General features: G+C 41.3%; 1 protein-coding gene across 2 annotated transcripts; it reads left to right on the top strand.

The window, feature by feature from the left end:
- Positions 1 to 131: 131 nt before the first annotated feature.
- Positions 132 to 12999, top strand: AIRIM (AFG2 interacting ribosome maturation factor). 2 transcript variants are annotated; one of them, XM_069067968.1, is made up of 6 exons: positions 132 to 260; positions 4204 to 4486; positions 5644 to 5823; positions 8286 to 8401; positions 9611 to 9668; positions 11256 to 12999. In XM_069067968.1, coding segments are annotated over exons 2-6 (627 nt in total). In that variant the 5' UTR covers positions 132 to 260; positions 4204 to 4214; the 3' UTR covers positions 11257 to 12999. The 2 variants fall into 2 exon arrangements, with proteins under 2 accessions (XP_068924069.1, XP_068924070.1); XM_069067969.1 differs by lacking the exon at positions 9611 to 9668 and having other exon boundaries at positions 134 to 260.
- The last annotated feature ends 409 nt before the right edge of the window (positions 13000 to 13408 follow it).

The raw sequence follows: 13408 nt of genomic DNA, 5'->3' as shown, positions 1-13408 counted from the left end.
CTCAACCGCCCCTTGACAGCCAATAAGAAGTCCCACTCCAGAGCGGGCGCGAGGGTTATCGGGAAAACCAATCATCAGGCGCTTCCACAATTGGACCAGCCAATCCTCGTGCAAGACTACAATACCCAGGAGGTTTGGCGGCAAGGGTCACGTGTTTTTTGGGGGTGTGTAAACTAAGCTAGTTCCTTTAGCTCGTTTTTATGCGTTGGTAGCCTTTTCCAGGCATGCGCATCGGGGAGCAGGAAGCTCCGGAGGAGTCGGTGAGTCGCACGTTGGTGACTTCCCTCAGGCTCCCGGGGTGTCAGAAATGGCAGCAAGGATCTGGGGGGTGGATTGGGGGTTACTGAGGCGGGGAGAGGGACTTTAAACCTTCCCGGCGAGTAGGGCCTCAGGGACCTCAGAGACGGTCCTTCCCCATTGTTTGATAGAAGGGGAAACTGAGACCCAGAGACCAGGAAGTACCGTGACTCATTGGCAGAGCCGGGCCTTTTGACCCCAAGTGCCGTCCGATCTGGGTTATATGCAGCGGGCACCCTGGAAGGCGGGCCTTTGGCCCCTTTACCCCTCTAGGCCTCAGTTTCCGCAACTGTAAAAGGAAATTAGCAGGTGTCTTTATTTGCAGGGTTGTGAGGTTCAAGTGATGTATGTATTTGTGTATTTTCGTATATTTGTGTCATTGAACTCCCAGTTCAATGAGGATCTCCCAGTGCGGAAACTCCTTCCACCAATACAGCCTTGCCACAGCTCTGTATTTTATTGTCTTGGTTGCTAGGTCACAGAGACAATGGCCCCACGGCCAGTCCGGTGTCAGAAACAGGGCCTGAGCCCTAGTCTTCCTGACTCCAAGGCAGGTCCTCTATCCTCATGATGCTTCTCTTAGATCTTAGTAGGATATTTACATTAACTCGGGTTCTTAGTGTCTTGACCACTTGGCTTTCATTCAGGCTGCCCGACTGCTTTATCTCCTCCATTTCAAGAGCAGTGGGGTTTTAATTGTAACCCTTCTGGTAGGAATTCTATTAGCATAGGAAGGACACAGAAACACTTTGGGGGATATTTTTCATTCCCTTAGCTTGTTGTCCCATACATAAAAAATTTGGGAAAATGTGCTCCCAGTTTGCTGAGAATAAGTTTCTCCCATGCAGACACACACAGTTCAAAACCTTATAGACAGAAGTGTTATTAAAAGAGGAAAACAAAATAGTTACACTGCAGTGAGTACGCATTAGTCCCCAAAATGCATGTAAATCATTAGTCAGAGCTACAAAAATGAGAATTCTTACTTAGAGGCTTCCTGCCAAATCATGTCAAGACAGGGTAATAACATCTCCCCTCCCCTCCTTCCAACTTCTAGCTGTTTGTGGATCAAATGAAATATTTGTAAAGTGTTTAACACAGTGCTTATTAAATGCTTATTCCTTTCCCTTCATAGCAAAATGTCCTGGTCTCGAAGGCCTGCAAGATCTTTTTTCACAAAGCTATTACAGAGTTGATTTTTTTAAAAACAAAGAATAGCACTTTATATGCATCACTATTAAATTCCATCATATGGAACTCAGCCCAGTTGTTCTTACCTGTCCTTTATAGATCCAATTCCAATTCTGTCATATAGTGGTTTAGCAGTCCCTTCCAGCTTTCTTTTTTTATCTTCAAGGTTTATAGGCATTTCCATATATGCCTAAATACAGATGATTGGTAAACATGTTTAGTTACATGGGGCCAAGGACAGAAAGCTGTGACCCTATAAGAAGACATCAAGCCTTGAATGAGTACTTTTCAGGTCAGGCTATGAATTCACCCAGGTTCAAATCTGGCTGTGTCATCATTTGATTCACTTCTTTATCTTGCTCAAAAGGAGAGCATAAGAGAAATGCTTTGCTATAAATCTAAGTAAACTATCTACAATATTCCCCTAATATATGGTTCTGAGGCTAAAAATCAATAGACTAGCACATCACAACCCTCACATCCCTTCTTGGATGTAGTTTATATCTTGGATCTCAAGCAGCACAGTACCCAACTGTCCAGGGCTTCTTAAACTTTTTTCCACCCCTGACCTTTCAGCACTTCTTGAACTCTGTGTCAAGACAGTCATGACCCACAGTTTAAGAAGTGCTTTGTAGCAGGGATATAAGTCAATCCCAAAAGACACATGATGGAGAGAAAAACGTGCATCCAGAGAAAGAACTAGAAAGAACTAAATTTATATCCAGGTGGAAGCAAAATACCTGATCTTTTTCGTTCTCTTATTTGATTTTATGTCCTCTTTACCATTTTTCATTCCAGCTGGTACAATCCATCCTTATAACCTGACCATTGTATAATGTGAAAGTATTTACAGATCCTATACTTGATTATAAGATGCCATGGGGGGGGGGGGGAGCAGGGGGACAAAATGTGAAATTCAAGGAATTGTGGAATTGAATCCTGTAAACTAAAAGGAAACAAACAAATTAATAAATTAAAAATTGAATTTAAAAAAAGTGCTTTGTAGACCACTTGAGTTTCTTAAAGGGAAACAGGTCATGAGCTTGTCACTGTCATACCTGGAGATAAAGTAGCAGAGACATGCATTGCATAGGAAAAGGAGGGAAGGAAGATGGCTAGACCCCTGCTGCCTGAACCTTTCTAGGCTTTTTGGATCTTTATCTGTAATCTTCATCCTTATTTTTTAATATTCTGAACTGAACTCAGGATAGTTTGGCTAGACATCTGAGCACTGAGACATACTGGCACTGAAGGTTCTGCAAAGCTGGCTTAAATACCTCCCGTATTGAGGCAGTCTTCTGGGTGCTTCTCCTCTCTGTGCCCACCCCCAGCTGAGCTTCTCAGCCCTAGGCTCGTTACTGGCATGCATCAGCTGCCATATGGGCTCCATAAAATCTGTTCCATACCAGTTCTAGAGATTGTTCTAGATCCAGGTGTTAAAAGTCATCCAGAGAAGTTCTCTTAAGCACTTGATTAAATAGACTTTGCATAGCACTAAATGCCTTTGTACACTTTGCATGGAGTATCCTATTAGGCAATAAAACATTCTATTAATAAGTTCCAATTTTTGCCACTTGATTAATAGTTGTTTGACTTGTGGTTAGCTAGATGCAATTCTCTGGCAAGCATATCCTGGGTATATTAATAACATCTACTTCACAGGGTTCTTGTTAGGATCAAATGAGATAATAATCTGCCAAGCAGTTTGCAAGCTTTAAAGCAGTAAATAGTGCCTATTATTAGTATTATTACAGTCCTGAAAATGCAGTTTCCTCATCACTTCTCACTAGATTATTATAATATCCTTTTTAATAGGGTTTCCTGGCTCTAGGCTCTTCTCTAAACTACCTTATATTATGTTTCTTATGTGATCTTCCTAATGGTCTATTCTGAGTGTAACACTCATTTGCTCAAAAACTTTTCTTTGACTCTCTTGTCTACTTAATAGAATATAGGCTCTGAATCCTGGCGTTAGAAGTTCCACAAGCGAGGGTACCAGCTTCTGAAACTCCTATTCTGTGAATGCTCTAGATCCCCTCCCTCCTCCTCCTCCCAAGACTGGACCATTCTACATCCTCCACGATCATCTTGCCCTTTGCCATCTCCTTGCTCATGCTGACCCAATTCTTCAAATGGACCCTCTTTCCCTCAATCTCTTGCCTAACTTTGGGTATCACATCTTCCATGATTCCTTCCTTGATACCTCTTCCATCCAAGATAAAGTGGTCTCTGTCTCCTTACATTTCTAATAGCGCTTTGCCTGAATTTCCTCCTTAATTTGTACTTATCTCACTCTTATTTCATGGTTATCTGGATCCATGTGTTTTCTCAAATAGATTGTAAACTCCATGAGAGCAGGACCTGGGTTATTTCTGTCTTTCTATCCTCACTTAGCCCAGTGCCTGGCATGTGACAGATCACACCTACACAACATAGCCCACCAAAATGGCCCTTGGGAGGAATATTGTGAAGGCCAAGGGTATTGAGCCTCTTAATCACTTCTTAAAGGGCCAGTGAGCCCTATTAGCTCTGTCTGAGAACAGCTTTGGGACCTGAGGATGACCTGAGCCATAGTTACATCCTCTACATTTTTCCACAAACTGCCTTGTGACCCACAGGCCAAATGTTGTGCAGGCCTGTAATAGATACTTAATAAATGTGTGTTGAATTGAATGGTGCTGTAGTTGAGGCTTCCTAACAATTGATTGGTTTTAGATGCAAAAAAGATGTCTCCAAGGGAACCTTTGTCGGCTGTGCAGGACGTTCTGAAGAAGGTTTTCCGTGTGGTGGAGCTCCAGCAGGGCCTCTGGAGGAGTACTTTGAGTGACAGCTCACCCCTCCTGACTTCCCTTAGCAACCTGGCGGAGCAGCTACAGGCCAGTCAGAACGTGCAGCTGGAGGAGACCCCACTTCGGGCTTTCCCTGACCTGAAAGACCGCCTGAGACGAAAACTGCTGGCTGCTGGGGATGCCATCTTGGACCAGTTGGGGGAGAAGCTGTAAGAGATTCCATGACATGTTTCTTGTGCAGGGAAAACAATTAATGTTTGGTATTTGTGAGCAGCCAGTTTGATCTCCTACTAGGGGAGCTTTTCCCTTTTCATAGCTTAACGTCATCAAGTTTAGAGACATGTATTCTATGTCGTTCCTTCATTTCCTCGTGTTCTCTGGGTCCCTTTGTCCTAGAACTTAGTGGCCCAAGGCAGGAGGCTCGTTGTAAGGAATAGAGCGGTACAGTGGAAAGAACACTAGATTCAGAGTCAGGACCTCAGCTGAAATGCCACTTACCAGTAGTGTGATGGACAGATCTCCTCATCTCTCTGGACCTCAGTTTCCTCATCTGTAAAATGGAGGGATTGCACTAGATGATCTCTGAGTTCCCTTTCAGCTCGAAAGCTGTGATACATATTAAGGCAAACATTTGTTGGAAAGCCTCAAAATCAGAAGAACGTTTTAGGAAGATTGTTGATAAGAAATCTCATGCAATCCTTTTTTTATGGGGAAGACAGTTTAGGTCACTTGCACAGGATCACATACCTAGTAAATGTCTGAGGCAGGATTTGAACTCAGGTCTTCCTAACTCCAGGGCTGGTGCTCTATCTACTGCACTAGATAGCCCATGAAGTTCCTAATATGTACCATAGACTCTTTGAATTGGAGGGAACCTGAGAGGTCCTTTGGTCTCATCTTTACCTGCAGAATGAACTCTTTTGGTGATGTCCCTGAGAAATGATCATCCAGCCTCTGCATAGAGATATCTCGTGATGGGGATATCCCAAAGGCCATCCATTCTACTTACCAGTACTCACACTAGAGTTTTACCTTTGAACTTTGAACTGAAATTTGCCCCCATCACCTCTAGTGCTGTCTTCTAGGGCAAAGCAGAACAAGTGTGATCCCTCTGATGGTTGAAGTGAGTGATTACACTGCCTCCTTCCTTACATCACCAAATCTTCTCCACATTAAAAGTCCTTCAGCTGGTCATGCTTTACAGTCACCTCATGCTCCAGCTTGCCATCTCAAAATGTGACCAGAAATAATGGGACACACTTCTCACTGATGCATAGCTTTTGTTTACCTCAGTGGGTATGTGGGTTGTTGGGAGTATGTTGTACATCTTTCCAATGCTGTTTAGCACCATTGTCTTTTCCTGCAGAACCAGCCTCCTCCAAGTGCGAGACACAGTCAGCAGGCATGTGGGACAAGTGTTTGAGCTGTATGAGCAGAAAGCAGATGAACTAGGCCTTGATGTAGTCTTGCAACCTTCGGCTGTTAGCCCTTCATTGGCTGATATGCTGGCATGGTTACAAGACATTGACAGACATTATCGAAATGCGTATCCTTCACACAGATATCACTGGAGAGGATGGTAGGTTTTTTGAGGAAACCCACATGCTGTCAGCTCACAAATAGTTGTTTTGGGCTACATAATCACAGGATTTCATAGTGGACATGGACCTTCTTGTCAGCTCTCTAGTCTAATCCACATTGGAAAAAGAATCTCTAGAAATCTGATAAATGGTCATCCTATTTTTACATGAAGATGTGCAGTGAGAACAAACCCACTTCCTCCCTGAGGCTTCCCATTTCACTTTGGGGCAGCTTTACATATTGGAAATCTCTCCTGAATCAGGCCCTCTGGGGCTAAGCACAAGTATGATCCATCTTCCATTCAAATATTTGAAGACTGCTATCACGTACCTCCCACCTCTTTCCCCTTGAGTATTCTCTTCTTCAGGCTAAACTTTGCTAATTCCTTCAGTCAGTTCTCACATGGCATGAACTTGAGGCCCCTAACTATGCTGGTTGCTGTCCTTTGAAAACTCCATCTTATGTCCCCCTTAAAACATGGTGTCTCAAACTGAAAAAAAAAAATACTCTAGATTTGTTCTGACCTAGAAGAAGTAATGCCTTACTTGATGCAACCCACCATTGTATTAGTTCACTTGACTGCCATTTCACACTACAAACTCAAATTGTTTGCAGTCCACTAGAAGGCCTAGATGTTTTTCAGACAAACTGCTGTCTATACCTTTCCCATCCTATATTTGGGAAACTGGTCTTTTTTTTTTTTTAACCTAAATTTAAGATTTTGTCTTTATCCCCATTAAATTTCACTTCATTTGATTTAGCCCAGTGTTCTCAGGACCTTCTTGAACCTTGATTCTGTCATTCAGAGTTTTAGCTGTCCCTCCCAGCTACATGTCATCTGCAAGTTTGACAAGGATGCCATCCCTTCCCCAGTCATTGATAAAAATGTCAAACAACACAGATCCCTATGACACTTCTCTGGAGACCTTCCAAGTTGACAGTGAGTGAATAATGACTACTCTCTAGTCCATCTATTCAACTACACCTGAATATTTAACTATACTCTTATTTGATCCACATCTCTGATCTTTTCCATAAGAATATTGTGAGATACATTAAATTTGTTGCTAAAATCTAGGCTAACTTGTCTGTGTCGCACCATTAATCTGTCAGTTTCTGGTCAATCAGAAAAGGGATAAAGTTAATGCTAAAGTCTGAGGAAGCTGTTAGCTCTAGCTCTGCATCCCTGATGGGCCGGCTTTAAACCAAAAAAGAACATAAGGTCAGTCTGGCCCAGTCTGTACTTGAAGAAGTTCTTCAGGTTTTTTGTGAGCACTCTCTTGTCTAGATATTCGCTACCCATTTATTTAATAAGATATTTAAGGATTTTTTCCAGGAATCAGAATCATGCTTGACAGCCTCTGGCTTGCAGGCTCCATTCTTTTCTCTTTTTTGAAAATGAAGACACTTAACCTTGCCCAGGACTGGGACATCCCTACTGTTCTCTCTCACCTTTCCGAGATCACTGTGACGTCCACCACAGATGTAGTTCATCTGTCTCAGCAGCTAGGCTCTCTCCTAATATCTCCATAGCTTCTGCTGCATTTGTTCTGTCCTTGTCAATCCATAGGCCATTCTTGGCAGAGAAAAAAGCAAAAGAAACATCAGGCAGTGTTTGTCCTCAGGTATCTTCTTATCTACCTGGAGCGACAGTCCTATCCATCAGTGATGCTTTTTTTCCTAGTAGAGCTGGAAGAGGATAAAAGCATATTGGTAGTCCTTAACTTTTATCTCTTGGTGTTTCTCTTTGGGTGAAATGTCATGGTGTTTGTCCTCTCAATTTTGTCCATTTCCATTTGAGGTCAGGGGTTAGGAGTCTGAAATGTCCAAGGTGCACACTAATACAATGCCATCATATATTTACTCTTCTGCCCCATCCAGAATGATTATTAGCTATTTCTCATCTCTCCTCTCACTCATAGTCAAACTTCTTGAAAATCAGTATATACACCCAGTAGTTCCACTTTTGTCACTACTCATTCTCCTCCCAACTCCTTGCAGTATGATTGCTTCCCCATCTCTCTACCATCTTGCTCTTAGAGGTGACTGGGAGCCTCCTAATCACCAAGTCTTCTTCATTTCTCACCCTTTTTGGTCTCTGCAGCATTTGCCAATGTTGACCACTCTTCTCTTCTGAATCCTTCTTGTTCCCATAGCTTCAGAGAGACAATTCTTTCCTGTCTTTCCTGTGTCTCTGACCCAGAAGTGGGAAACCTGCACTAATATATTGGGGGTTTTTTTGGTAGTTATTTATCTGTTAATCCGCCTATTTGATTGGGAGCTAAATGAAAGCAGAAATTGTGTTTCACATGATCTTGATGGCTCTCTTAGCACCTTGCATAGCACTCTGCCTGTGGGAGGTACTTAAATATTTGTTTAAATTGAGCGTGTTTATCTCACTTTTGGGAGTCCTTAACCTCCATAAAGTTACCTAGAAAGGAAGTACCTCCTCTCCCAGATCCAGTGGGGAAATTTGCCATACATCCAGACTCTGCCACAAGCCTGGGATCGAATTTCAGAGAATGACCAAGACCTCGTACAAGGTATTTATGCCCATTTCAGAACTTCAGGTGCTTCTCTCTTTCCATTCCCACCACACCCACCCCCCCCCCCCCACACCCCTTGGGGTCATTAAAATGGAGGGTTAACATGTACATTGCATCTGCAGGATGTCTAATGTGTGTGGTCACACACAGTGGACATTGCACATGTGTTTCCTTTCTTTTTTTTTCTTTTTTGGAGACAATCAGGGTTAAGTGATTTACCCAGGGTTACACAACTAGTAAGTATCTGAGGTCAGATTTGAACTTCGGTTCTCTGGACTCCAGGACCAGTGTTCTATCCACTGTACCACCAAGCTGCCTCTACACTCATGTTTCTGACTTCACATCTAGGACAGTGACAGGCTTTGTCAAAACCTGCTCCTTTTCCTAATTCTCTTGATGTGGCCAACTTTTTCCTAGTCACTACTAGATTTGACACATCAGTCATTTTTCACCTGACTTTTCCCTCGTTTGCCCCACATCCAAGTTCTGTGGATCCCAGCTTTGCAGCATCTCCCATAACAATTCAGTCTGCCATAGTCTCAACACTGGTAGTTGTTCTTGCCTCCAGCCTTTCCCCCTCCAATCCTTCCTTAGTACCGCTGCCAGAGGAGACATTCCAATGTACAGGTCTGATCATGTCACTCTCCTCTTCTAGAGTCTTAAGTGGCTCCCCATTGCCTCTAGGAATGGGCTGAATTCTTTAGTCACACAGCCAGTATTAGAGTAACAATAGTCAAGTTTACTTCATCTATATAATGAGGATAGTGATACTTCTACCTGAGTGCCTCCCTCATTGTGGTGAGATTGACATGAAATGATGTGTGTAAAGTACTCTTGCCTACTGTCTGTAAAGCGAACTTTTTTTTTTTGGAGGGGGAAAGGCAGGGCAATTGGGGTTAAATGACTTGCCCAAGGTCACATGGCTATTAAGTGTTAAGTGTCTGGGGCCATTTTTGAACTCAGGTCCTCCTGACTCCAGGGCCGGTGCTCTATTCACTGTGCCACCTAGCCTCCCCCATTGCCTACTGTCTAAATGTCAGCTTTTATAGTTGGGGGTTGCCTATAATTGCTGGGGTATAGAATATCCTCAATAATTTTAAACAAAACAGGAAATCAGGCCTATTTTAATACTAAAGAAATGTGGGTCCAATGCATTTATTTTTAGTTAAAATATAAATAAAATATTACTAGAATCATTCATTTCAGAGCAACCATTAATCACATTGGATTGCATGAAACATCAGGGTTCCCTGATCGTAATTTGGTAAGTGCTTATCTTAGTTTGACATTCAAGGCCCTCTGTAATTTAGCTACAAACTGCCTTTTCAGTCTTCTGTTATTCCCCTTTACAAATTCAATACTCTAACCAAACCAGGCCCCTGTCGTCACTGTTCTGCTTGTCATACTGTCCTCTTTCTCCTTGTTTGTACCTTTGCTTGTGCTGTCCTCCATGTGTAGAATCATTCCCCTCCTGTTAAAATCCTTCCTAGTTTAGGTGCTACCTTTTCCTTGAAGCCTACTCTGATTGCTCTGCCTCTTCTGTTTCTCTCTTCGTTTTCAGTGATCTCTCCCTCTTTTAACCTGTTGAATAATATTTTGTTTTTGTTTTAAAGCAGTTGGGGTTAAGTAACTTGCTCAAGGTTACACGGCCAGGTGTTTCTGGGTGGGTACTAAGTGTCTGAGCCCGGAGTCGATCCCAGGTCATCCCGACACTGGGGCCGGTACTCTTACTCACTGTGCTACCTAGCCACCCCAAGTTGAATAATATTTTATACATTTTAGGTACTTATAACATTTTAGGTTATATTATGTCATATATCTTTGTTTATTTTAATTTTTTTAAAGTTCTGAACCGTCTCCCTCCTTCTCCACCCCATACTACATTTGACACAGATTTATGAATATATGTAAAACCATACTATGAATACTTCTGTTTATCAGTTCTTTCTCTGGAAGTAATAGCATCTTCTTTCATAGGTCCTTTGTAGTTTGTTTGAGTATTTTAGAATAACTTGATCGTTGACAGTTATTCTTTGAACAATATTATTGTTACTGTATACTGTGTTCTCTTGGTTCTGCTCATTTCACTTTTCATTATTTCATGCAAGCCTTTCCATGTTTTTCTAAAGTCAACCAGCTCATTATTTCTTACAACACAGTAACATTCCATCACATTCATATACCACAACTTGTTTAGCCATTCCCCAATTAACGGGCATCCCCTAATTTCCAGTTCTTTGCCCACCACAAAGAGAGTTGCTATAAATATTTTAGAATATATAGGTTCTTTTTCTTTTTCCCTGATTACCTTGGAGACCAGACCTAATAGTGGTATTACTGGGTCAAAGGGTATATACAGTTTTATAACTCTTTGGATATAATTCTAGACTGCTCTCCATATTGGTTTTGCATCATTTCACAGTTCCACCAACAGTGTATTAATGTCCCAATTTTTCTATATTCCCTCCAATATTTGTCATTTTCCTCCTCTATCATTTTAGCCAATATGATAAGTGTGAAATAATATCTCAAAATGGTTTTAATTTTCGTTTCTCTAAGAGCATTTTGTATGATTATATATAGTTTTGATTTCTTCATCGAAAAAAAGCCTGTTTATGTCCTTTGACCATTTAACTGTTTGAGAATGACTCATATTCTTATAGATTTGACAGTGTTTTCTATATATTTGAGATATGAGATCTTTATCCAAGAAATTATATATAATTTATTCTTTTTTACTTACTAGATCACAAGCTCCTTTTAGAGTAAGGACTATGTTTTCTGTGTATCCCTGAAGCCAAGCACAGAGCTTAATTGTATAAATCAAGAATTTTCTCTCTTCCTTCCCCAGATATCCTGCTGCATGTATCTTTTTTCCTGGAGACATAAGGAAGCCATGTTTCTATCCACAGAACAAAGATACTTAAAGTACAGCTTTCTTTCTCCTGCCACTTTAGAACAAATGTGGGCATACTCTGGTGTTTGGAATATACATTTCCAGAACATAGTTATTTCATAGAGTATTGTGGCTACATGTTTCTGAGCCCAAGGAATTTTTATTCCATATTGCATCTACATGCGTATCAGTCCCCAGCCGTTACCTTAGACCAAGGAAGGAAAATCAGGTTGGTGATGACAAAAGTTGTCAGGGACTGCCTGAGGATGTCGGAGGAGCTGGAGTAACCGCTGAAGAGGAGGAGTGTAATGAAGAGAGGCAAAGAGGGATGGCAGTGCCCTGTTTCCACCCAAAGCATTTGCCCCGTTTGCTGTTCCTTTACCTTTGGGGAAGATACATCTACTTTTATCTGAAATGTAATGAAATGTGATGAACAAGTTTGTTTGAAGAAAAAAATCATGTTTCAAACTCTTCTGACGGTTTTGGGGACAAAAATAAAAATGACAAAACTCAGTACTGATAGGGTTGTGGAAAAATAAAGATGCTCATGCTTAGCTAGTGGAATTGTAAACTGGCAAGTCTTTGTGGAACAGATGGTAGTGTGCTCTAAGTTCTAACTGTGCTGTGTGTTGTGTTCATAGTCTTTGATCCAATAATTCCCTTTCTGGGGGGATTTACCCTAAAAAGCATATCAAAAAGAAAATGTTCCAGCATTTGGAAAACTGTGTTCTATAATCCAATCCTCTAAATCAGTGAAGATCTATGAATAAGAAGGCTAGTGAATATGAAAGTAATAGGAAAAGACTGATATAAAAGAATGAAAAATGGAAAAAACAAAATCCAGATTAAGTAAGAAGAATAAAGTAAGCCTTTGATAAGCCCCCTTCCCCTTTGAACTCTTTCCATGTCTAGAAATTGATCACAAGAGTATTTTCATGGAGTTCAATATGCATATTATGAGTATATAAAAGATAATATATATGCAAATCTAAGGGTAAAGGAATGAAAACAACTGGAGGAGATAGAAAGAGGTTTGAACTTTTAAGTTGCTACAGAAATTTGTATGTTGAAGTTCATTTTAAAGTTCATGTTTAGTTGGTTTTGTTACTGTTTCATGACAGGTTCAATTTATTTAACATTTTCCCCAACTTGTTGTTTCCAAACTGTGCCACAAGAGGGTGGCAACGTGGCATACATTACTTCTGAATTTCTTCTTTTTGAGGATTGTAGGTTCATGAGCCCATTAGAAATAGAAGAAAACCTAGGGATCACCCAGGCCAAACTCATCATTTTACAGAGGAAGAAGCATAGAGGAGGGGAAGAGACAGGCATGTACTTTTTCAATGACAGAGTGAAGAAACCCAAACCCTGGACACTTGGCTCCCAGGCCAGAACTTTTCCCCTGCTTTTCTGTAGCCCTTTGTCTGCCTGGGTAATAAGTACTTACTGATAGGGATCCTACAGCAGGACAGTGTGGTCTCCTGATGAGGGAACAGGAGAGATTATCCCCCAAGGTGGTCACTGATGATATGAATAACCTAGTGCTTTTTGGCCTCATTCATCTCTTCATGTCATTTTCCTTTCCTCATGGCCTGGTCTTCTAAGTTAGGAAGGCAATATATGTCTTGGGTATAAAACCTTCCAGCGAAGGACATGTTCTGACTCTCACTTTTGTTTGGAATAAATAGTTTTAACAGCTGGTATTTTTGTGATAATTTGTAGTTACAAAGTGCTTGCACATCTACTCATTGAATCTCTAGCATGCTTCATGAGGTTGGGGTATTCCAATTTACAAATGAGAAAACTGAGCCTCAGAGGGCATTTAAAAAGAACTTTCTCAAATTCACATGACTGAGTGCAGGCCCAGTGGAGGCAACACAACATTGTGGGAAAAGACTTGAATCTTGGTTCTGCCACTACTAGCTTTTGACATTGGACAAAGTTTGCAAAAGATAATCTCAAAGGTATCTTCCAGCTCTTACATTTCTGTGATTTACAATATTCTACCCTTGCCAGTGCACCATGTAGGTTGGAATAAAGCAAGCTCTTGATTAGCCTTCTTTCACTTTGTACCTTCTCCATTTCTAGAAATTGACCACAAGAGTTCC

The sequence above is a fragment of the Petaurus breviceps genome, unplaced genomic scaffold (genome assembly GCF_028583685.1).
Source record: "Petaurus breviceps papuanus isolate PSGF00001 unplaced genomic scaffold, PetGlider_PUasm1.0 90760, whole genome shotgun sequence".
NCBI classification, from domain to species: Eukaryota; Metazoa; Chordata; class Mammalia; order Diprotodontia; family Petauridae; genus Petaurus; species Petaurus breviceps.
Note: the sequence above shows the minus strand (reverse complement) of the source record. Positions and strands in the feature narration are given on the sequence as shown.

Excerpts from the sequence above, each read along its gene's own strand:
- AIRIM (XM_069067968.1), top strand. The coding sequence starts at position 4,215 with ATGTCTCCAAGGGAACCTTTGTCGGCTGTGCAGGACGTTCTGAAGAAG. Across the intron at positions 5,824-8,285 it reads GACAGACATTATCGAAATGC|TTACCTAGAAAGGAAGTACC; the intron begins GTATCCTTCACA and ends ACCTCCATAAAG. Across the intron at positions 8,402-9,610 it reads TGACCAAGACCTCGTACAAG|AGCAACCATTAATCACATTG; the intron begins GTATTTATGCCC and ends CATTCATTTCAG.